The 24,859-nt window shown below is 45.0% G+C and overlaps 1 protein-coding gene across 1 annotated transcript; it reads right to left on the bottom strand.

The window, feature by feature from the left end:
- Positions 1–12,181: 12,181 nt before the first annotated feature.
- LOC120498866 (acrosin-like) lies at positions 12,182–14,176 on the bottom strand. The gene is made up of 5 exons (XM_039702054.1): positions 14,019–14,176; positions 13,448–13,713; positions 13,047–13,192; positions 12,407–12,601; positions 12,182–12,334 (listed from the first exon to the last, which is right to left on the bottom strand). Exons 2-5 carry the CDS (start codon positions 13,701–13,703, stop codon positions 12,182–12,184), a joined length of 750 nt encoding a protein of 249 aa, XP_039557988.1. The 5' UTR covers positions 13,704–13,713; positions 14,019–14,176.
- Between the last annotated feature and the right edge of the window lie 10,683 nt (positions 14,177–24,859).

The raw sequence follows: 24,859 nt of genomic DNA, 5'->3' as shown, positions 1-24,859 counted from the left end.
TTATAGGTATCAGAATTAAGCATACAGACAGTTTTCCCTAGGAAATCACTGTAGTCAGGTGGACAAAAATTAAATTGAAGATAAATTTCCTGTACTGTAGAACTGAATCTGCAGGACTTAGCTGCCACAAGATCCTAGGTCAGGACATGGAGGTTTGATTAGTATTTTAATTACTGTCAAATTACCACCATTGAAAGAGTTGAAATTTAAAAGGCTTCCAGAAACCTAAGCCAATTTTTTATTGTTTCCTTGCTTTCCCTCCACACCTAAGGTAACAGATGTATCATGAGAGCTGGAGTAGGAGAAGGTCATGAAGGTATCCTGCTAAAGAGATTAAAAGCATGGTATTGAGGGAATACCTGCAAGCTTTAAAAGCACATATTCAGTAAGCTTAAGTAGTTTTATCAGAATTTTATCATAGAAGTCAGTGATGCCCAGAGACAGGATAAGGAGCAGTGGCAAATAAACTAAAGCACAAGAAGTTCTACCTCAGCATGAGGAAAAGCTTTACATTGATAGTGGCAGAGCACTGGAACAGGCTGCCTGAGGAGATCATGGAGTCTCCCTCACTGGGGACATTCAGACACCACCTGGACACATTCCTGTGTCGCCTGTTCCAGGTGAGTTGCCCCCTGCCTCAAAAGGGGGGGTGGACTGGGTGATCTCCAGAAGTCCCTTCCAGCCCTAAGGATTCTGTGAATACAGTATGTTTCTAAAAATTAAAATAGATCTAGAGTCCAGCACTGCAGTTTTCTAAAAATCTCACTTCCAAATGTTAGAAACATCAGGTGATTTAATGTGGCAGCAGCTTTGGCCACAGGGGCAATGCACAACTTTCCCAGGCATCGTCCAGGGAAAGGCTGTGAGAAGAGCAGAGAAAAGAATGAGAAACAATTCTTATCTCTACTTGCTGCCCCTATTGTTGTGCACATCTGGAATGTATTATGGAGATCTCTTTACCAAAGGGTAGTTTCTTAATTGGCCAATGGGGATAGTGCTTAGATTGAAGGACCAATTGGGTCCACCTGTATCACGACTGTCTGTAAGAGCAATGGGTTTCTTAATAAGTATAATAGAATAAAGTGAGTGATCAGCCTTCTCAGAATCATGGAGTCAATGCTAATAATTGTCACCTGGCTGGGGGCCTGTGGTGACAATTTGAAGACATGCTTGGTAGGACTATTGCTGAAATTAGCAGAGTGATAAATTTTAGACTAATTGTCATCCTAAGGATGGTTGTAAAACTGTTCAAATTCTGACAAAAGCCTGAGCTAAGAAAAATAGGACATGGAAAATATTAACCTGAAAAATTAAAACCTTGAATGTTCCGAGCTGGCCAGACTCAGAGATTGAAAGAAGTCTTGCAGATGCCATGGAGCCCTGGCAGAACTAGGTCATGGTGTCCACAGACCTAACTTAGGATATCTGCTGCCCTCTAACAGGTAAATACAGGAATCACAAATTGTTTTTGCTAGTGAACTGGAAAACACAGGACCAGCTTCTGCTCTGAGCTGCACCCCCTCATTTCCTGTACTTGAACAAATGTGCACTGCTTCTGTTTTGCTACAGCTTTAGCAATAACCTGTACACGGCTTTCTCCTGTCACACACACTCCTCTGATTTTAATCAGCCCTCAGGAGTATAGAAGGATGATAAATAGATGCACAGCTTGGAGTCTTCTCCCCAGCACCACGTTTTAAACCAAAACCAGCTGTTCCAGGGAACAAATGGTCTTTTGGGTCAGTTTTTTGTATCCCCTCCCTGAGTAGCTGTGGCTCCTGCATACAAAGTCTGACTGCTACTGAGTGAATTGAAGTTGTATTTGTTTAAAAAAACCCCATCCAAACTAAAATTTAAAGGCATGTTTATCTTTCAGAAAAACAGTGTTGAGGCTAAGGTAATAAGGCTAATGTCTGTGCCACAGAACTCAGGATATCTTCTCCCTAGAACCGTATGAATAATGTAAAAAATAATTTATACCATTTCTGAGATGAGCATGTGAAGAGGGGGCTGTGTTAGCTGCTCAATTTGCTTCCACTTTATGATTGTAATACTCGGACTCTTGAAAGGGTGAGACCATAAATAGAAACACAGGAAACAAAGCTTTTTTTCCTGAAACCTGTACAAGTACAGTAGCACAAAAAGGGAGTTAGTATTTTTTTATGGTTTGAAATTAGTATAATAGGTGTATTCAGCCAGGATCCCCTTGAAATGCTTGTTTAAAATGCCAATTTAGAAAGCCATTTATATAAGTACTGTAATTGCACTCTTGTTCTGCATGGTAAACACACGCTGTTCTGTGCAGGCAGTTTGAAAGAGTGAAGAGAAACTCTTTTCCTCCCAACCTAAATTCTTTTGAGAATTTATTTTTCATGCTGTGTAGTTTTTCAGATCTGAAGGAGAAGTCTAGCTAAAATAATAAAGCTGAGCAAGACTGTCATCCAGTATTTCAGTTCCAGTTTTAGAAACTAAGCAGCTAATGCTAATGGGATTAAATGTTAGCCCACTGGCACACTTGGTGATTGTGACACTGGCCAATCTAACAAGCCCATGGCACTATGAAGGTAAATAAATTACATAGAGCTTAAAGCTAGCAGCTGCTCTGTCTTCCTCCTTTATCTAGACATTGTTTATTCCTCTCAGGAGGCACAAATAATTTTCATAGTTATGGCTGAGATCTGGACCCCTAACCATGTCACCCAGCTCAACACTACACAGCTGCTTGCTTTGTGCATGCAGTGCATCATCTCAGAAGCATTTATGGATGTTCCCTTTCCTTGTCTTCTAACAATAAGAGAATGGCTGGCCTCTCTGCTTCTCTGGAGTTAGAAATAAGAAAAGTTAGTAAAATTCTGCAGAAATTAACAGATGAGTAATAATTGACATTCATTCTCCATTATTATAATTGGAGATTTAAAAGACAAATTACTATTTGCTTAGCATTTGAGGAGAAAAAACCATTCACAGATCTTGAAGTACACCTCAATAAATGGCACTCTGATTTTGCTATGATTCATTACCTCAGTTAGGTGGGAAGGTGATAAAAAAAGCACTTCAGCAGAAATATTATGCCTGAAGGCTTAATCCAATCTACAAGTCCAGTCACACTGACCACATCTACTGTATTTAAAATAATAGGTAGTGCCAATTGCATTTCTGCTCTGGCCATGAACAATCACTGCAATGATTAAATAGCAAAGAGGACTAGGAAAACCTTTTTCTTTCTAAAATAGCCATAATTTCATGAAAGGAAATGAAATATTGAGATTTCATCTAATTCCCAAACCATCCCTTCCATTTCAATTTTTGATATTTCATTTCTTTCAATGAAATCCTTTCATGGTTATCCAGGAGCTGCAGATTTGTAACTTTGCATGTGTGGATAAGCCTCTTGCTACCTGAATAACTGTTAGGAATAAAACCTCTTCTCAGGGTGAGAAATTCAGTTGTTTCCCTCTATGGGGTTTTTCCTCCACACGAAGAAAAGGAAATAATTTACAGATTGATGCAGAAACATGAAAGACAAATTACAGACAACCTTGTGTGTCTGTGTATGTCTCTAGGAGTTGCTTCTCTTAGTTGTACTTGTGATCTCCTCTCTTGTCCTGCTCCTGAATGTGTGAAACAATAAACTGAATGTGCCAAGGAAAGAATAGTAGTTCACAAGGTGCAGTTTTGTAAAAAGGTTTCGGGTACTACCAATTTCCCCAGCTGGAAAGGGCAGCGTGGCTTGCAAACAACAAATTTTGTGGCTCTCAAAAAATCACTGAGGTGTCCTGATGAGGTGCAGTGCTGAGGTCTTCTGCATTTAAGCTGTGGACAAAACCCAAATATAATTCCTGGTTGTGCAGCTTTCTCTGGCACAGGTGAAATGGGGATTTCTCTCTGTGTGCACAAAAACTTGTATCATGACTGCTGAACATTTATTTCAGACAAAAATGTGAAAAGGCACTATATAAAAGTATTTGTACAGGATCTGCTTCTTACTCTGTCACAGCCTACTTACCTCTGTGTGGAGTGGGTCTGCAATCACAAGTATTTTCATGTACTGTTCAGTTCATGTGAAAGTTACTGTAGAAAATAACTATTCCGTTCATACAGGTCTTGTAACTAGAATCACCTTTTTGGCTGATAGTTGATAGAGAATTCCATTTTCATCAAGACCACAGAAAACAAGCCATGTCAAGCTGTCTTGCACACACCTGTGGTTTGGCAGCTCTGGCCCTCTTGCTGCTTTGCACTCCAGTGTAGACTTCCCTACAAGCCTGTGTGGGTGGCAATTCTCTCTCTGACCAGCTGTTATATTAGATGTTTTTTCTTACATTGGTCATAAAACTTTTGCACAAAGCCAATATTGTATACACAAACTTTAGGGAAGCATTTCCCCAATTTCTTATGAATGCCTGGATAGAGACTGGTCCTCTTATTTTCTGGTGACCATCATAGACAGGTGATATGACCTATATGAACATATTAATTATCCAACCACGATTTTTGTTAATTAACCACTCTTTATTATGCAGCATACTTTACTTCCCTCTTTAAAAAGAAAATAAGAGAAAAAAACCCCACCTAATCAAAACTGAGCAAAACTCCCATGTCAAGTGACTAGTCACAGATCAGAAACATATTGAAGAGATGGTACAAGAAAAATTTGAGGTCAAAAATCATTCATACAAACAATTCAACAAGCGCTCAGAAATAAGGTCAGCTTTGCAAATAATTTGTGAACTGAACAACTAAGTAGAAATTGAACTGGATAAGACTTTTACAAAGAATGCTCTGACTACTGGAAGGTATCCCATTAGATCCACTACTCATGCTGAATTTCTCAGCCCTAATACCCCAGATGGCAGTCAGAACTCATTCTCTGAGATGGCAGATTTGCTCTGTTGACATTCAGGTTTTCTCTCATTAAGGATCATGAAGATCAGCCATCCTTTCTTTTCTATAACTCTCCTTGATATTTCTGTCAGATCAGTGACATCAAGGTTTTACTGAAATGAATAAAGAATTTAAAAATACGAACTTTGCTTTGATTGGTAGCATGGAAGCAAAGCAGGAATGATTCTGCATCCACAGATATGTCTGCTGCATTCCTAACCAAAACCAAAACAGAGGTCCTACATTTTAAGCACCTCTCTAGAGAGGTCTAGTTTACATGCCGAAAATCCATATTTATTGAAACAACCACTTTTTTTAAAAAAAAAGTACTTCAGAGATATGACTTATGTAAGAAATCCATCCAGTTGGACTCTATCAGTGAATAAGCCTATGAGATTTGTATATTTGCATTATTTAACAATCTAGGTAGTATCTGAGAGATGTCTGAAGATATATTTATGAATTAGTACTTCTGGAAATCTATTGCAGACCTCTAAAAGCAGGGAAGAAACAGAACAAATGATTGACTGATACCTACTAGAAGCAAAGCTGCACTGGTGCAAAGCAATTACCCTTACTTATTTCTCACAGCTTTTCTTTCAGTGCTCTGAACACCAGGAAACAGTAATAAGTTGGTTCATATTCACTCACATTTTAATTGCAACAAACAGCTCTTGGCCTGTAAATTTTCCAGTCTAAATATGCAATATTTGAATTCTCATTTATATCGATTTGCCATAACTACACCAAAATTTCAGTGGGGTACATATGTGTTACATGACTGGTGGGGCTGGAACCAGTAGAATCACATTTATAGTACAGGGCTTTTTTTGGACAATGTTCTTCAATATTTGAATGCTTTTTTCCTGAGACTGTTTCAGCCTGTGAAACAGGTTTCTGAAATACTAATGAAAAGTGAACATTAATGAGAATAAATACTATTGCAATGAATTAAGGACAAAACATTAATATGCTCAGAAAAACTTGCAGAGTTTTTGCTTGGTCTTCATATCTCTAGAATAATAATGTAAGATATCAAGCCAAATAGCCAATGCACTTCTTCATGGAATGCTATGATTCAGATTCTCAGGCCTAGGAATTCAGGCAATACAAAAGCATGTGATTTGTCCATGCTTAATTAGCACAGAACATCTTATTGGAAGAAGAATTCTCTATAAGCTATGCATGAATGCTGAGTGACATCCTTAGGGTTACAAAAAATATATGGTGAGTCCTCAGTCACTACACAGTCACCAGAGGCGGCTGCAACCTTGATGTCTCTCAAACCAGCATGACTTAAGGAGTCAATGGAGGTAAAAATTTTCCAGGACAAAAAATTGAACTATTAATTTCTAGCCCATTTCCTTCCATGTTCTTCATCTCCCACTAAGGGTGACTGTGAAACTGTGTTTAAGTCAAGACCTGTGAAAGGCTGAGGTGAAAGGTTTGGTGGCAGCACTTTTTGTTCACTTGTTTCTGATATTTTCCTTGATTGGAGCTTTGCAGTGTTAGGTGATATATAAGCATAGAGACAGCACTTGCCCTGAAGAACATCTCATTCTTTATGTATTTCTTCCATTTAGGCCACACACATAATTTCCTCTTTGCTTTCATAACTCCCTCTTCTGTTTGGACACTCTCTGTTCTCTAGTGCAAATCACAGCTGCCTTTCATTTTGCTTTTTTTCCTTTCTCCTGCCTTTCTTCAGCTGTACCTTGTCTTCATCAAAACTAATCTAGTTAATTCTTCATTTTCAAACCAGGCTGCAGTGCATGGTCCACAGCTGCTTAGCAACAGCTCCCCTTTGTGTGCAGGAATAAGGACAGTCAGGGATGCCAGCCTGGAAGGCTAATCCACCAAGGTGACAAAAAACAGGAACAGGACAGGTTGTCTCCATCTGGGCTTTAGTGCTGCACGTCCTACTCCTACACATTGGCAGAAATGTCAGAGGAGAAGGCTTTGCTTTCATTACTAGAAATGGCTTTTCAAATAAAAAATCCTGTCTCAGCACATGATAGGAATCAAGTATGCACAACTCTGGTATGTTCTGAATGCATGTATGGGTGATCTAAACCATTCCTTTATTAAGCATTAGGCATGGTTTACAATTACTCAAATCCCACGACTCACAACTTCACATAAGCCTGAAATGTACCAAGGAGGAATGTGGGTAACTTTATTACACAGAATGTAGGGGACTAAGTGTTGCAACCTCAAACCAGGAGGTCTGGCATTTCAAGATGGATATGAGTTCTTTATGGTATGAATCTCTCCCCAGACAGACTTCCAAAAATGCAGAGGAAACTGTGAGAAGTAAAAATGCTGTGGGCTTTTACCATCCTCTGAAAGTATGTGTATGTGGGAATGTACCTTGTCTCTCTGTTAAAACTCTGTTTACATCATATCCTTGTGAAGCAATATGTGGAAAAATAGACTCCATGACCTGACGAGTTATGAAGTGGGTATGTATGTCAGCATAAGCAAGATAGCTCTTATGAAAACTTGTGCCCTGAGCCCTGGTCTGAGCTACATCTTTATTCACAAAGGTGTTCCATTTACATTACATCGCACAAACCTTTTCATGCACATTCAACTCCTGGCCCCGCCTGTCCTTTCCTTGCATGGTAATTAGATCCATGCCCTTCTGGGCATGTGTTGTTCACGGTGGTGGTCTCACAGGGGTCTTTGGGTGGTCTCTGAGGCTGAAGGCCGTGGTCTTCCTCATGGTTGAACTTTTGAACTTTTCTTCTTTGTGCGTGTGCTTTGGTCCCTTGGTGCTTATCTGAGTAGGTCTGTCGATTTCTATCAGCTTGGATACAGAGGAGCCCCTTTATCTGGGTTTCTTGCATTCCTTGGTCTTCTCCCGGTATTGTTCTTTATTTCAAGAAGCTTCAGAAATTTGCATTTTCCTATGCCCTTTGTACCATGGCAGAGGTTTCTTAAGTAAAAGGTTAAAATTCAACACATAATTCTACAAGCTAAAATTTAAATGCTTAATTCATATTGCTAACATAAGTGAAGCCCCAAAATCTCCATTTCAGTCCGTCTTTTCTTAACATATAGTAAATTATTATTATTATACTACAGGAGCCCTGATCTAAATTCTGACCTACAATCATGACAGTTCTCCTTCAGCAAGATTCCATGAGTTCTAGAGAGTAAAATCAAAATGGCCACGGGTCTCAACATCCTCCAATTCCACATGAGTGTTAAAATAGACATCATTAAACTTATAGTAACTAAAATTAATAGAACTATAACGGGGTGACACAAAGTATTCATGATCCCAGTTGCAGTTAGTGACCACCCAAACAGTGCATCCCACCAGTTATGACTTGTGTCTTGTTTTACTCTTTGCAGGACTCTCTATTTCTGTTACATTGTGATGGACAGTTACTAGAGTTCTCTGCCCATTCATTTGAATCTCTTTTACAATTTTTTTAGATCCTGATGTTTCATTAATTGTTTTACTAGAGTTAAATTCCTTCCAATGGGTGTGGGTGGTAACTCGTTGTATGTTGTATAGTTTGATTTTATTAACTGGTGGGATACAACTGGTGCTGAATATACAAAGTCACACCCAGTAACCTTAATAAAGTTGCAAATACAAAAATTGGAATGATTCTTAACAGATAAGGGTACCTTGCTCTTATCAATTTCTATGTAGTCACACAAAGTCCTTAAACACACACAGCCATCACCTACATACACTAGTACAGTCCGTTGGTTGGCGTCCGGGTGGATCTCAAAGTAGCAGATGCCTTGGTCAGTGTCAAGGCATATGTCCTGAGCACTAATTGAATTACTCTCACAGATGAATTCCTATTGTTCTTGAGCAATGCAAGGCTCCAAGTTTACAGTTTGCCATTTCCCCTGGATTTTCCAGGCCCATACCCTATGTTCTGAGGGGTATAATACTGACTTCTCATGACGTAACCCTAAAGCAACAATGGGGTGAATAGCGTGAACCGTGGCATTATGTATAGTGAACAGAAAGGCCATAGCTGTGTTAGTGGTGGGATTATGCATTAAATTTACCATGGCCCACCAAGATTGGAAATCTCTCTCCAAGTCTGTGGCACTGCCCCAGACAAGCTTTTGCACTTCAGTTAGGAACACCCCTTAACCTCCTTCTCTTATGATTAAAGCAGCTGTTGACTGTACCCATAATTATGTTTGTATACAGCTAAGGGCTAAAGATATGTTATCCTATGCTCTCTTTAATGCATCTGCTAGTAAGCCATGGTCTTGATTTTCAATTTCTCTCTATTTTGGCAGCGCCCTCGAGACTTGCCACTGACTATTTCCCAAAGCCAATAGAGATGACCGTAAAGGCTGTTTTAATTTTATCAGATCGCTAGTTGCTGCAGCTAATTTATTCACTTGGGTGAAAATCAAGAAATGCAAATGACAAGAGCTCTGAGGGAACAACATTAATAACAAATATTAATTTTAGATTAATAATAGATCCAGGTTATCTTAAAAATCCTATTACTTCAAAAACATAAACCTGTAAGATGCCTTTAGGATTCATGTTATCTAGAGATTGGGTTAAAATATTCTTGTAATTGAAGGCCAGGATAGTAAACACTCCAGAGGGCTTTGTGAAAATCTCAAGAATAGACAGATTGAGACACTAGTCTTCATGCCTTTCACATTACCTCAAGATGCAAAGAATGAATTTGGAACAAGGCGCAGCCAGAATTTTGTTAAGCCTTACAGGCTGTTGAAGATTAATTTCAGCTGGAGTTGCCTGCAGTGGTCCTAAGTATATAGAGAGGAGAAAAGGTTGCTTAAATCCAGACTTAATCCAGCTCAGAATGATCAGATGAGACATGTTGTCTGTCCCATCCCATCTTCACCCCTCTCTTGCCTTTGCTGTGAGTCAGAACACCCAGTCTAGGTACCAAATGGAAGGAATTTCTCCAGTATGTTGTTTTTTCTCCAAAATAAAGGTTTAGAATTCTTTTTCTATATGCCAGAAGTGCAATATATAGGAAAAGATAACTATGATGTGCATCTTTCCATCCTCTGTTCTCCAAACACAACCGTTACTGAATCTCATAAACTGTCTGTGCCAGTCGTAAGGAATCCTCATGCTCCCAGTCCTGCCCCCATTCTGCCTGGTGCTCATGTAGGAGCTCGCAACAAAGAACTGAATGCATTGCCAGCTAAGTCTGTCACAGATACCCCAAAAGGGAATACTTTTGTGACAGCTATTTTTATATTTTTAGATATATATTTATACTTTGTATACAGTACTTGCTCTTTCTCTCTCTCTCCCCATGAGTACCAGCCACATTACTCAGAAGGCACTAATGCAGGTATTTGATAAGGTGATTGTAGCAATTTGACCTTATGGTGTAGATGTGTCTGTTGTAACTGTTACTAAATTGCTGGTTTAATTTTTATTTATTATCCAAGACCAAATGTGGAATTCTGCGTATGACAGTATAGTCACACTTGTTCATGCAAAGTAACATTAATGAATGACAGCTGGAGATCATAAATGCTGCTGAAGAAGGCAGAGTTTTACTCAATGTACTCCACAGATCTTAGATTAATGGTTTGGATTAGAAGGGATCTTAAGGATCATCCATTTCCTATGCGCAGGAATAACTTGCACTAGACCCAGTTACTCAGAGCCTGGCTCAAAACCTATCATTGAACTCTTTGAGGGATGGAGAATCCACAGGTGCTCTGGGCAGCTCATGCCAGTGCCTCAGTACCCTCACAATCAAGATTTCCTTCCTATGATCCCAGCTGAAACTACCCTCTGTCACTGTAAAGCCATTTCCCCTTGTTCTATTAGAACCTGCCCTTGTAAGAAAGCTCTCTGCAGCTTTCTTTTAGGCTCCTCTTCTTGGAGGCTGGGCTGTGCAGCCCCTGGGAAATTTCACTGGTAGCCTGCTCTCTGCAGCCTTTTCCCCACAAGATTCTTCCTGAAACACAAATTCTGTGGAACAGGGCTCCTTCAGGAAGCATGTGTGTGCTTGGGTCAGGAGCCAATCCAGTCACAGCCACAGTGGGTGAGCAGTGAAGTGCCCAAGCTGCATCATTCTTCCTGCAGAAGTGCAGTGAAATGCAGGTGCAGCACAGTCTGTGCTGGTGTCATCAGCCAGAGAAATGTCCTCTGGCAGGCTCCATGCCCTTGCTGCCAGTGAGTTTTGGGCTGTTTTGGACTCGATCTAATGAGAGCACTTCTGGCACCTTCACGCCAGCGTGGCCAGTGACATACAGAAATTGAATTCTGTAGACAGAGGAGGATGCTCCTGCTCTAAGCCAAAGGCCACTGTCCATGCCATGGAAAATTAAGGGCAAATGAGTTTCTTTCCCATCCTGTCATGATTATCTACAGTCCTCAGGCAAATAGCACACCATGCTGCAGTTTGCTTCTGAGCAGCTGCCTCTTTGACTGCTCCTTCTCTCCATTGGCCAGGCTTATACAGCCCTCTCATCTTCCTCGACTCCTCCCATTCTCTGCCCTTGTCACCTCCCAAATATGGAGCCATGTCCAGGCATCATTTGCCCCTGGCTCACAGGTTGGCTGTGCCTGTGAACAGCCTTGGTGTTGCAGGTGGTGTTGGCCCACTCACCTTGGCCTTCCACAGAATTCCTGGTGTACTTTCCTACAGTTCCTGCCAGGTTCCTCTCACCAGAATGACCCCAGCAGTTCCTCTGAGTATCTGTGAAGTGTGACCACTTGGCACATCAATCCCCCTTTGCTGCCTGTGAAATCTGGCTCTGCCTTAGGGCACTGACACTCCAGTCAGGAGCCAGGAGTTTCCCTTGTCATGTCTGGGAGTTTCCCAGATCTGTTCCCTTAGCCCAGGCTCACACCAGGCCCTAATTAGCAGCCCATGTGCATTTGAGCACCACCCCCAAGGTGTCAGCTTTTATCCTGTTCTCTTCTGAGGCTTGATGTAGCAGCTTCCTCCAGTGGTGGCTCAGAGCACTCTCCTTTCTCACCAGGCACTTTGCAGCTCTTTGGAGCCACTCTGTCCCTTTGTGCCTGGCAGGTCTGACCTCAGGCTCATTCTGCAGGTGCCAACCATGGAAGTCCTTGCCTTGCCCAGGATTTGGAATTGGACCAAAATGATGGTTCCCTGTGACCGTAGGCAACTTTACTTCATTCAGGGAAGTCAACTCCATTGTGTGTGAGCACAGAGGAGAGGACTGTGATCAGGACAGAGCAGGGTTTTGACCTTGAGGCTGCCTTTGGATCAGCAGGCATTGCCCCAGCAGGAAACTGTTGTGGTGCACTGCAGTACGCCCTGGACCATAGCTGTCCTGTTGCTCAATATGTGTTTTGACCAAAGGTCTGCTGGAGGAGTTCCTTCACTCGAGTAAAGAATTTCATCAGAATCTTGAAGGGAAATGGGCAGCAGTTAACTTTGCCCAATGTTGGTATTGGAGTTGGTTTTGGAGAGAGTGTTGATCTTACCCATGGCTTCTGAGAGGGTTGTGGGGTGGGAATATAATGACTCCAGGGGTGTGAAGTGATCAAAAAATGACTACATGCCCGAGATGATGGAGAGGAACTTCCATCTGGGCTCAGGTTCATGTAGAAATCAATCCAGTCATAGAAGTGCTGCGTGGAGAGGTAGATTCCAGGACGCCTTGCTCTGGCACAGCCTTTTCCCCAGCTGGTTATTCCAATGACCCACCAGTAGTCACTGTTTTTCTCTTGGCACATGAGAGGACCACCACTGTCACCCTGCAGCAGAGCACAGAGGATTAAGGTGGTGTTGGGTGGCCCCTGTCAGCACTAAGCTGTCTCCCTCTCTCTCACAGAAAGAACTGTATTCAGGCGCTTGAGCCTCCAGAAGCTTGGCTGTGAATGGCATGGGGTCCTATAGGGTAGGGTTCTCTGTGTTGTCCCTGCACAGGACTCCTGGATGTGCAGAGGATGGATGTTTGGCACCTGGACCTCTGTGCTGCCAAGAGCACTAGCTGGGTTTTCTGGGCTTTTGGCACAAGGGGAGTCCTGGGCAGGCAGGTGTGGATGGGGAGTGTGTGGGAAGGCCCCAGAGCAGTCGGGGGGGAGCTGGGGCTGGGAGGGCGACTGAGTGGCCGGGCAAAGCAGGCCCGGGCTGTGTTGGGGTGGTGCTGCCCTGACTGCCAGTGCTGCTGGGGTTGAGTGGCTTGTGGCACACTCCTACCTGGCAGGGGTCGATGAGGCCCTGTGGGTAACCAGCACACAAGTTGTGGGTGTGGATTTTCCCTATGTACCAGCGGCTGCTGTTGCAGAGCTGGACATCGATGAGCTGGACCTTGGCCTCTTGCAAGTGATCACTTGATTTTTGAGCTGTGAGCAAGAGAAACTAATGAGACCCCAGCAGCTCCTTCACAGTCTCCTCCCATGGCTGTCTTCTGGGGGATCCATGGCTTGGCTTTGCCTCTGCAGAAGCACTAGATCTGCTGAAAGTCTTTGGGGTGCAAGCCAGGCCCATCTCTGCAGAGGTGTATGTCCTGCAGCCTGACTCCAACTTTGGCCTCTTCTGTGGAGAAGCCCAAGCACTCCAGGGCTGAGCTGGCCCAGAAGTCACTCTTGGGGACTCACCTCTTGGAGCAGTGGAACCCCAGCCAGCCACCCAGCAGTTCTGCAGCTCTGACACTTTCAGTGTGGCGTCGGGCACACAGGCCAGCTGGATGTAGCGATTGCACTGGACCGGATGGTCCAATTCCATCAGGGCAATATCGTAGCTCATGTCAGCAGAGTTGTAGTATTGGTGAATCAGCACCTGCTTGACATGGCGCACTTGTGCCCCAGAGCCCGGTTGACTCAACTGGGTGGCCCCAGTCACCACATACACCATGCTGATTTCCCTAGAAGGCATGGAGAGAGAGCTGAGAGGGAGCAGAGACATGTGCCACAGCAGCTCAGCAGTCTCCTGGCATGGCAGTGAGGGAGCAGTGCTCTGGCAGGTGTGAGTGCCTTCACACACCTTAGGCTGAGGGAATGTCAAGCTTGAGGCTGCTAGGAAGCCTTGGCATGAGCCCAGGGGGGCTTCTCCTGAGCAGTGTGGCAGCCTGGCTGCCTGAGAGGAAAGGGGATGGGAGTAGCAGGTGATGCTGCTGACAGGGCAACTGCTGGTGTTGTGGAGATGTCCCCATTCCCTACTCCTCCTTACGTGACCTTGTCGAAGCAGTGGGCTGCTGTGAGGACCCACTGTGTGCTGATGAGTGACCCTCCACACAGATGCTTCAGGCCTGGTATCCAGGGGTGCTGGATACTGACGATCCAGGGCCAGGCCCCTGGCAGGGCACCGGCGCCACCGACGACACGTGTCATGCCGGAGTCATATGCCATGTTGCCGTAAGAATTAGTTGTGGGGTGATAGACAGATTGCAGAGCTCGGAGCCCGCAGGTCCCTCTGCAAGCAGAAAGTGATTTCCATGCTGCTTCATGGCCTGCTGTGGCTCAGGCTGAAGCTCAGCCCTCTGCCCTCCCCACAAGGCCTTGCACGCACAGCAGGCCAGGGAAGCCTAAGGCGTGTGCGTCTGTCCGTGCCAGCACCTGGTTCCTGGCAAGGAACTGAAGCTTCCCAATGTGGGATCTTGTTCCTGTTGATGTTTTTACCTCAGATGCTTTTATAGAATGTTTTGACCTCAGATAGTGGCAGACAGTATGCTGAGAAGGGACACCTGACCATGCCACAGTGGGAACCATGGGGTCTTGGGAATTAGTAGTATGCTTACAGAACTTTCCTATATTTGGTCAAGTTTCCAGTTTCCTTCACCTTTGATCAAGACCTTTTTCTTATCAGGTCATATCCTCAGTTCACCTTTCTGGCTGTACATTGTGCCCCTATACCTGGCTGCATTTGCCCTGCCCATGGGGTCTTTGGAACCTAGCCTCTGTACCTGTGTGATGTTTGTTATTTTCGCTATTAAAGTTTTTTATTTTCTGGACAGTTCCATCGTTCTCGTCCCTTCTTATTAGGCCAGCTCCTCCCAGACAATTTGTGCAGGGGAATCACAGTGAGCTTCTGTGCTCATACCCCATTGTGGATGGGACGTTGTAGTTCAGCCATGGGGGAAAGGCGGGTCCCCTCCAGGGAGGGCCGCAAGTGCTGCCATGCCCCCCCTGGGCCTGGGGCCACTTACCCGCAGGTGTACTGGATACTCTGTGCCAGCCTGGCCATGGTCAGCAGGACGAGGAGGGCAAAGCAATTCATGGCTGCCAGAGGCATGTGTCAGCTGCAAGCACTGAGGGCTCCGTGCAGCAGCACAGCCACAGCCGCAGTGACCACAGCAGCCGCGCTGCCCTTGGCCCTGAGGCTGATGTCACGGAGGGGTGGGTTCCATGTTCTGGGCACTGTGGGAGGAGCTGCATCGAATCAAGAAGCCATAGAATGGTTTGGGCTGGAAGGGCCCTTGAAGATCACATAGTTCCAACCCGCTACCATGGGGAGCTATGTGATCTTCGAGGGAGGGATAGCTTGCAGTGGACCCAGTTGTCCACAATGTGCACAGCCTGGCTCAGAACCTGTCCTTGAACACTTTGAGGGATGGGGCATTGAAGTACTAAGTCCTGATCAACAGGCCCTGACTAAGGCTAAAACAACAGGCCTTGACCAAGAGCTGGCCTCTGGATGAATCTTCCAACCAAATGTTACATATTTGCTCACTGGCAAAACATGGATTTACCTTTCCATACTCAGGGACTGGACAAGGCCCTATCTCGCCTTGTTTGGGGGTTGTAGGATCACAAACAACTCCCTTGGTTCCTCCTGAATCCTTCCAAGGCTTTGAGGGAATCCCAGTAGGAGACTGAAACCACGTGTTACTGCAGTAGAACTTTTGGTATCTTGTTTATTCAATGGTATAAAAACAGGGAGCACTCACACACAGTCAGTAACCTCTCTGCCTGTAGGCAGAGGTACCTGCAGGATTTGCCTGCTGCTGTCAGTGGTTCCCCTGTCCTTCACTGTGATAGTGGTTCCCCCCAGTTGATAGGCAGGCCTGGATGATGGTCAAGGATTAGGGTAACTTGTGATGTGTCTTTCTTTATCAGTGTAGGCAGTTGTTATAGTAATGATTAGATGCATTGCATGGTATATCCTTTTGCAATTCTTTGCTAATGATTTGATGTCCTGCTTACATATCCTTTTGCAATTCTTTGCAGGTTTGAATTATAGTAAATTACATTTATTCCTGAAGTTGGTGTCTCTGTCTTCTGTGCTGACCCTGTCTACATGAAAAACAGACATCCACAGTTGCTCTGGGTAACCTATATCAGTATATCAGCAAGAATTCATCAAAGTTTTCACTGTCAAGAATTCCTTCCTATGATCTCAGCTGAAGCTGCCCTCTGTCACTGTAAAGCAATTGCCCCTTGTCCCATCAGGACCCGCACTTGTAAGAAGGCTCTCTGCTGCTTTCTTTAGGCCCCTCTTCTTGCAGGATGAGGCTTGAGGATGAGTGCAGTCCGGCAGGCAGCAGCTGAGGAATCCCTTTGGGGCAGGGAGCTGGGTGTGCAGCTGCAGCGCCAGCTGCAGATTGAGCTCTGGCTGGCAGGAGCCTGGGACCAGAGGCTGCACACCCTTCACATGACAGAGGGCACAGGGAGTAGGCCAGGGCACTAGACACTTATTGGAGTTTGAGATTTTTTTTCATCTCCTTTTCTCTCAGGGAATTTTCTCCTGTTTGTTGCCTAAGAAATCAGAACAACAGATACTTAAGAGAGACAAAAGATATAACCAAGGAGGAGTAGGAAGGGTGCAGTTTGCTACTGTCTCTGAGCAGTGAGGTTCTCTTGGGAAGTGTTGAGATACTGTGAGATTTTGGCTGGGGTTGAGGGACTAGGCTCAGTTCCTCAGTCTCCTCAGAGCCAGAGGGGAATGGCCCAGTTTGCTGCTGCTGTGGGCGAATTTGCTGCCACAGTGGAATTCTGTTGTGAACTGCTTTTCTCCTTTCTGTGGGTGAGCTTCTGCTCACAAGAGCAGCTGTTGAACTGGGACCTTTCCAACATGCAGCCTCACTGGGAAGGTGATCCTGACTCCTTCCCCCTTCCCAGAGGGTGTATCTCCCAGCTGCTTGTGGCTGCTGCTTGCAGTAGCCTGGCAGCCACTGCCCAGCTGTGCTGTTTTATGACAATGATTTAGGCTTTTTTATTACACATTAACCTGACACTCCATGCCTGCCCAAACATTCTGCGGCTTCTAGCACGGCTCTGGAATCTTTGCTACACTTTGTTTGTCACTCCGGGATGGGCCTGCCTCTGCTGTTCCAGTCTGTTACTACGAAGTTCCTGCTGCAGTCCATTCAGCTTTCCGAGTGGCACTGAGACTGACTTCTTCCTGTGAGTTTCCAAAGGAAGCCCCTTCTTTATCTCTTCCGCCATTGCCAAGTTGAGCGAGGCGGCCGAGCTCACGCTACAGCACCCCCTGCAGCCTTGGGGGAATCATCGCACCCACCCTGCCTGGCCAGGAGCCACCAGTGCCCCTGCTGGCCATGACTGGAACTGCAGCAAAGGGGAAGCACCTGGGGTTGAGAGGCAGCTGGGACTGGGTTTCTGTTTCTGTTCTGTTTGTTGTACTGCCGTTGTTGTTCTTCATTTGCCTTTTAGAGGTACTCCTCTACATACTAGTAATGAACTGTTATTCCTGTTCTCATATCTTTGCCTGAAAACCCGGTAATTTCAAAGTTATAATTTAGAGGGAAGGAGGTCACATTTTCCATTCCGAAGGAGGTTCCCGCCTTCCTTGGCAGACACCTCTTTTAAACCAGGACAACACTGAGAGCTGCAGAAGGAGCTGGTGGCTCTTTATGTCTTTGGAATGAGACATCTGCAACTCTGCTGATGGAACCTCAGGATGGAATGGGTACAGAAACCCATTCCATTCCAAGAGCATTACAAATAAACAAAATCTAAAATGAATTAAACTCCTGTTTTATTCAGTGGAATAATAAAGAACAGCAGTATTTAGAGGCATAAATGTACCAACAATCTTAATTGAACTAGTATTTTTAAGCATGTGACTGAACCAAGTAATGGGCTAGGACAGAACCTATAATCAGCAATGATGTATTCAGACTCTGTTTGAAGTCTGTTTAAATTTAAGCTCAGAAAAATAGATTTTTAGCCTAATAAATTTGCCTCCTGGAGCATCTTTTTAACTGCTTGGCAGTATGCTATTGTGGTGCAAGAGTCACACCTATTAATCTGAAAATGCATTGGATCCTCTCTTAAGGAATAAGTTTTCTTCTGTGCATATTTATATCCTCCACAGCCTTGATGGTGATGCTCTGACTGGGTGAGAGTGGTATGGGTGGGGAATGAAACAGGGCACCTGGCAGCTCGCTGGAGCAACCCTTGTCTCTGGAATGGTCACACAGGGGAGTTTCTTCAGCACTATGGTAACCTAGATAGGAATGTAGAGGAGGGTCACCCTTGAGCCAAGAATGACACAAGAATAGAGACCCAAGAGAGACCCAGTTGCAAGAGGAGAAAAGGAAGCTTTATTACAAAGGGTTCTCTGGTTTATAGAGAGCGATATGATACATTCTACTTGATTGGCTAGTTAATAAAAAACATCTTTCTCACACGCCGTCCTTGAGAAGAACCGGAAAACAAAGTGGAAAAACACCACCTGCAGATTGTTTATGCTAACAAGTTATCACATTCCTACAACACCCTAAAATTCTTACAAGCCACTGTGAGAAACTATTGCTTTTTCTCTCTCCCTGACCAGGCTGGCATCCACAGAGGAGTACCTCTGGAACCTCCCTCCTCTAAATATCCAGCTGCTGGGATTTTCAGGGCAGGAAGGAGACAGAGGAGGAGTGTTATAACTCTATGTGCAGAGTCTGTGTAAAATAAAAGGGTGGATTTGAGCCTCTCTATTATTGTGACATTTGGTGCAGATTTGGTAAAATCATGGGTAGTGGGTGAAGAAGGCATGCACAGCATGATCAGCCTAAGGTGGCCACAGAGGAGTTGTGGAGGCCCCCATAAGTTCTGAGGTGGAGAGGCTCGAGTCTCTGCTTGAAGCTTTTGGAGACAGGCACAGGGAGAGCCTTGTGTCCCTTGTGCCACACAATGGGTGATAGAGCACACACAGAAAGGGGTGGAAGTCCCTTCTTGGTGTTATAGATAATGAGATAATTGGATCTCGCAATTAAGGAATGACTATTGTGTGAATATTAAGAGAAGCTATAGATGTATAGTTATGTTATTGTAGTTTAGATGTCCTCTGTTCTCCCCATAGTTCCCTTTTCCAACCCCCTCCTCTCTATTGTGACCATCAGACAGCCTGGGTTGTCTTAGACAAGGAGAAAGAAAGCATGTACATGTGCCCCTTACCTGGGGCAGCTTGGAATGGGAAAGCTTGTTGCTTAGGGGGTGCATCATGACAACACCTGACCTTCCAATCAAGTTATAAGAAAGCAGACTCCACCGATAAATGGCAAAGAAGAGCTGACTGACAGACTTTGGGAGGGGCCAGGGTTGGCTGATGCAACCCCGCAAAAGTATAAAAGACTGAGCATGCGTCTTGAAGAGGAACTGGCCACGTGGGAGGCAGCCATGAAGGCAGTTGCCAGCACTGCAACTTTTTCCTTATTTAGTCCTTTTGTTGTATTTTTGTTAAGTTTTAATAAACCTCTTAAAATTTTTTAAGTGAGCAGTTTTCTCTTACAATGAGGACTTGTCCAGGATATAAGGCCTCTTCTCCCATTGCCAAGGAGATTTTGGACAAATGGCGACCCTGCTGATTTTAGCAGATCAAACAACTTCTCTTGGGACCATTGGTGATTGCAGGTAAACCTGGGGACTACAAAGGACTATATAATGAAAAAAGAAGGAGAAGGATCTAGAAGACTGTGAGTATAAGTGTGTGTATACCCGAATTGTGAGTGAAGTAGTTCTGGGAGTGTGTTTAGGGTAACAGATCCTCATAATGTGAGCTTCACATTAGTAATATATGGATCTGTCCTGGTCTGTTGAAGCTTCAGGATAGTGGACGGTTGGAAACAGGGCAGGATGTGTAAGAGAAGAAGGGGACCCTGACACTGGCAGGATGTGTGTGGAAGAAGGGCAGAAATGTGGCAGGTGGGATGCGTAAAAGCCAAAAGCAGGGACCCCCGGACCTGTGAGATGCTTGAGATCAGAAGATTTGTAAGAGCCCAAGAGCACTTGGAGATCACCAAGGTGAGAGCCACAATGTTAAAATTATAGTGAAAATCACCATTCAGCAGAAAATGACGCCCATGTTGGGATGGGTAGTCGAGGTAACTTTCCCAGCCGGAGGGCAGCGGCAGGGGAGGACTGCATGGCTGCTCCACGTGGATCAGTGGTGCACTGAGTGCAGGAAGCTCCTGGTGCGCTAGCAATGCAATAATTCCAGAGCTTATCAGCCGAGGCGTGTGCCTGCCCACAGTGACGTAGTGGTGGCTGGCGCCAGTGGGGCTGCCGCTTGGGATAAGCCGAGTGCGCAGGGGTCCTCGGGTGTGGGATGCGGGAGAGGGTGAGTGGAGTTTCACAGAGCCACCACAGTAGTTCTCCAAGCCCGCAGGTGCAGATGAGGCCAAAGGCCAAGTTTGCATAGAGCAGTGTTTGCAGCTGCACTGAGCACAGCGAGTTTCCGATACGCACTGACCCAGTGAGGATGGGGACGACCAGCAGAGGCACAGTGCTGAGATTGCATGCGGTGCTGTTGGTGATCAGAGACTGGCTGAGATGCAGGCGTCCTCAGGCTGGGGCGTGGGGTCTGCCGTGGCTCCCCTGTGGAGCCGTGAGACGCCACAGGGGTGATGGGGCCTAGAGGTGGCAGGAGGCTGTGGGCAGTGGGAGGACTTCCACCGAATGTGCAGGGTTTCCAAGACAGGGACCGCGCAGGCCTGCATGGGCGGTAGCAAGCTAGGGGTGTCTAGCATAGTAACTTTCAGCAGTTCTAACCCAACTGAGGGTGACCACGGCCATCAGACGCACTGGAGCCCAGGGCTGCCACTGGCAAAGGCTGCACTTGTGGACTGGGGGAGTTTGGAGGCATGGAACTGCCAGCGCCGAGTGCCTTTGGCTTGGCACTGCCAGGGGTTGGGGCGTTGGAACCCAGAGCTGCAGGTCCATCAGTGTGGACTGCCGATGGTGGGAACCGCGCTTTTGTGGACTAAGAGATTTGGAGGCGTGGTGCAAGTGTAACGCAAAACCAGTAAAATGAATATGCATGAACCTATTTTGAAACTCTAAGCATATATACAAGTAAGGGGGATAAAATAAAAGGTTCCGAATTCTCAGGTGTGCGCATGTCCTTTAGGGGGAATGATCCCTACATGCGTCCAGTGCTGTAATAAACATACCGGCTTGTCACTGTCATATTTTCTGGAAAAATCCCTTGCCCAGGATTTCTCTCCTGGGAAGCTGAGAAGCCTCAAAGAAAAATGAAAACAATAATTATCTCATTTGCTTCTCCTGTGTTTTGCTGCTTTGGAATGTGGTTTGGAGATTGCTTATCCAATATGTGAATTGTTTTTACTTATTGGCCAATCACAGCCAAACTGTGTCGACACTCTGGAAGGAGTCGGGAGTTACTATTATTATCTTTCTAGCTTTCTGTCTGTATCCTTGCTCTATTCTTTAGTATAATTTAGTATAGGTTAGTATAGCATTCTTTAATATAATATAATATTATAAAATAATAAATTAGCCTTCTAAGACCATGGAATCAGATTTCATCATTTCCTTGCCTTCAACAGGGGACCCCGAAAATACCACATCAGCTTTACAACTTTTACAAGTTGCAGAGTTAGTTTTTTTCTGCAAATCATTTTGGGGAGCCAGCCAGGAGACCATCTCTGTCCTTGCAGGGGCAGAGGGGGGGCGGACCTCCTAGGTGCACCCCGGGATTTTCCCTGGAGGAGCTCCGCTCTGTCTCAGCTTGCCTCTTGCGGGGACAGACAACGAGCTGCTGGTGTGTGGATAAACGGTATGCATATCAGAGGGCCCCGGGGGAGAGAGAGAGATAGGGCTGCTGGTAGGCTGCTCAGAGACATCTGAATGCACAGCCCCATCCCCATGCTTGCAAGCAGCCATCGGCCGAGAGCACAGTTGATAGCAGAGGTCCCCTAGTTAATAGAGTGACTGGGGGCACTGGGAATGGGTTCATTGTTCAACAGAGCGACCACTACCGCTAGCGACTCTGCGGGTGAGTTGAGTGAACCCGAAATTTGCATGGTTGTGGTGTCCGGACATTGTGGTTAATGTTAATGTGTTTGTAATTGTGTGAATGCGTGGTGTATGAAAAAGCGAGCGATTGTACCCACGGAGTGTGGTGGGAAGTTCTGCCCGTGTCTGAAGCAGCTGGGTGGCTGGGTGAGGTCTGGGGTGCTAGCTGGGGCAGACTGTGAGGGCAGGGAGCGCCCTGTGGAGAAATGGAACAAGTGGAGAAATGTGGGTGAGGACATTTATTGTGTTTAAAGGTGGTGATTTGTGTAGACTATGCACATTTTAACTGTGGCTAGATGAACTCAGGGGGTTCCTCTGCCCCAGTGCTTTGGACTTGATCCCTGGGAGTTTGTGAATCCAGTAAATCCCTGGATCTAGTTAATAATTTTACTGTGTGCTGTTATTTTGATTGTGTCCAGAGTGTGTGAAGACCAGAAGAAGCTGATATGGGTAAATGCTGAAGTGTTGTATGCTGTGTTGTGTCGAGAAAAGTGGGCACTTTGAGAGATACCCCCTTTCCCAGTGAGTTTGTGTGGTTCTTCCCCTGCATTGTGGTAATTTGATTCTTGGAATTGTAGGGTTGTGTTTGTGGAGATTTTAGGATTTTGTTTGCAACAAGTGTAGCATTTTACGCAGAAAACCTACAGTATGGTGATTTATGTTTAACTGTGGTAAAAGGAATTGAAGGAATTCCAGGAATCCCCCTTCCACGGCAACTTAAGCCCTGACCTTCATGAATTAGAGATTGGGGTGGGGGGGTGGGGGGGTATGTGTTTGTGGGTATATCAGAGTTTTTGCTGTAACGGGCACAGCCTTTTGTAAAGCAGCAAAGTGAGGCAAAGTGAGTGTCAGTGGAAACAATGCTTTAATTGAAGATTGGATTGTACGGGAAGAGAACTAGAAAAGACTGAGATTTTGTAAAGCAGAGTTTAGGTAGAGAAGACCAAGACAGACACTTTGTCATTTGTGTTATTCTAAGGAAACAAAGACTACTCAAGAGAGCTATAAGGGTTTTAGTAGCAACCGGTTGCAAGAAGCAATGAAGTATTAGGGTGTTTGAATTATTAGAAAAGAGAGTTTAAAGTCATTTAAGAAACCCAGCAGAAATAATTAAAGCTGAGTGTGCTCAGCCTATTTTTATACCCCAAGACTTTGAATTAAGGCAAAGAGTTTGGATGGAGTAGAAAGAATGGGGACTAAGAAAATGGAATTTTTAGTAGACACAGGGGAAACATAATGTTAAATAAAGCCTTGATGCCTATAACAAATGATTATGTTATGGTAAGGGGACAACTGGCCAATCTGAAAAGGCACACTTTGCAAACCATCAAAATATTAATAGGTTTTTGTATATGCTCAATTCTCCAAAGGCCCTGTTGGGTAGGGATTTGTTGGAGCAGCTGGAAGCAAAGATCACATTTAAAGATGGTGAGATTATTTTTCAGGTAAAGAATCAACATTATGTAAACATACTAAGTTTAATTTCAACAATTAGTGAAACTGAAATTGACAATAAGGATGAAATTAACAAGAAAATAACAGATCTGGATTTTCCTGGGGTATGGGCCTCTAACACACCAAGGAGGGCAGAGAATGCACCGCCTATGCAAGTTAAGGAAAACAACCAGCTAGGGTCAGGCAGTAAAAGCCTCATCTGCACCTGGTGATGGCAAACCCATACCGCTTGCTGACATGTTTGACACCTGAACTAACCTCGTTTACCGTTTTAGATCTGAAAGATGTCTTCTTTTGCCTCCCTGTCCACAAAGCCAGCCAGAAAATGTTTGCATTTGAATGGGAAAGCCCTAAAAGCGGGCACAAAATCCAGCTCATATGGACTGTTGCCTCAAGGCTTCAAAAATTCCCCCACTCTGTTTGGGGAGCAATTTGCAAAAGATCTAGAGTGCTGGGAAGCTCCAGAGGAAGAAGGAAGGCTATTGCAGTATGTGGATGATCTTCTAGTAGCCACTCAGATGAGGGAAGCATGTGTGGCCTGGGTGGTAAGCCTTTTGAATTTCTTAGGGCTCCAAGGATACAGAATATCAAAGAAAAAGGCACAGGTAGTGAAACAGCAGGTAATCTACCTGGGGTATGAAGTTAGTGCTGGGTAACAGACTTTAGGGCAGGCTCGCAAGGAAGCAATATGCCAAACCCCGAAACCCCAGACAATTAAAGAACTCTGAACCTCCTTAGGCATGACAGGGTGGTGCCAGCTGTGCATTTATAACTATGGACTGCTCGTCAGACCCCTCTGTGCTCTTATTGCCAATGGAAATAGAGATCTCCAGTGGACAAAGGAAGCCACACGGGCCTTTCACCAGCTAAAGAGTGCCCTTATGTCAGCTCCAGCCTTGGGATTTCCAGATGTAAGTAATCCATCCTTTCTTTTTTCTCATGACAAACAGGGAATTGCCCTGGGAATATTGGCTCAGGACTTGGGTCCATATAGGAGAACAGTTGCTTACTTTTCCAAGCAACTAGATGTGATGGCCAAAGGATGGGCAGCTTGCCTCAGAGCTGTAGCAGCAGTTGTGCTGAATATTCAAGAAGCACGTAAGTTTACCCTGGGACAGAAAAGACTGCGCTAGTGTCCCACACAGTGTCCGCAGTACTGGAAGTAAAGGGCGGCCACTGGCTTTCACCACAGAGGTTCCTGAAATACCAGGCCATCATGGTAGAACAAGATGATGTAGAGATAGTGGTAGCTAATATTGTCAACTCAGCTTCTTTTCTCAGTGGAAATCAAGAAGAAGCAGTACACCATGCTTGCCTGGAGACCATTGATGCTACTTACTCCAGCTGCCC

The sequence above is a fragment of the Passer montanus genome, unplaced genomic scaffold (assembly GCF_014805655.1).
Source record: "Passer montanus isolate IOZ18808 unplaced genomic scaffold, ASM1480565v1 scaffold153, whole genome shotgun sequence".
NCBI lineage: Eukaryota > Metazoa > Chordata > Aves > Passeriformes > Passeridae > Passer > Passer montanus.
The sequence above is the reverse complement of the archived record's forward strand: the minus strand, read 5'-3'. Positions and strand labels throughout refer to the sequence as shown.

Excerpts from the sequence above, each read along its gene's own strand:
- LOC120498866 (XM_039702054.1), bottom strand. The coding sequence starts at position 13,703 with ATGGTGTATGTGGTGACTGGGGCCACCCAGTTGAGTCAACCGGGCTCT. Across the intron at positions 12,602-13,046 it reads GCCTCATCGACCCCTGCCAG|GGTGACAGTGGTGGTCCTCT; the intron begins GTAGGAGTGTGC and ends GCTCTGCTGCAG. Across the intron at positions 12,335-12,406 it reads GTTCCTCTCCATCATCTCGG|CCATGGGTAAGATCAACACT; the intron begins GCATGTAGTCAT and ends CCCTCTCAGAAG.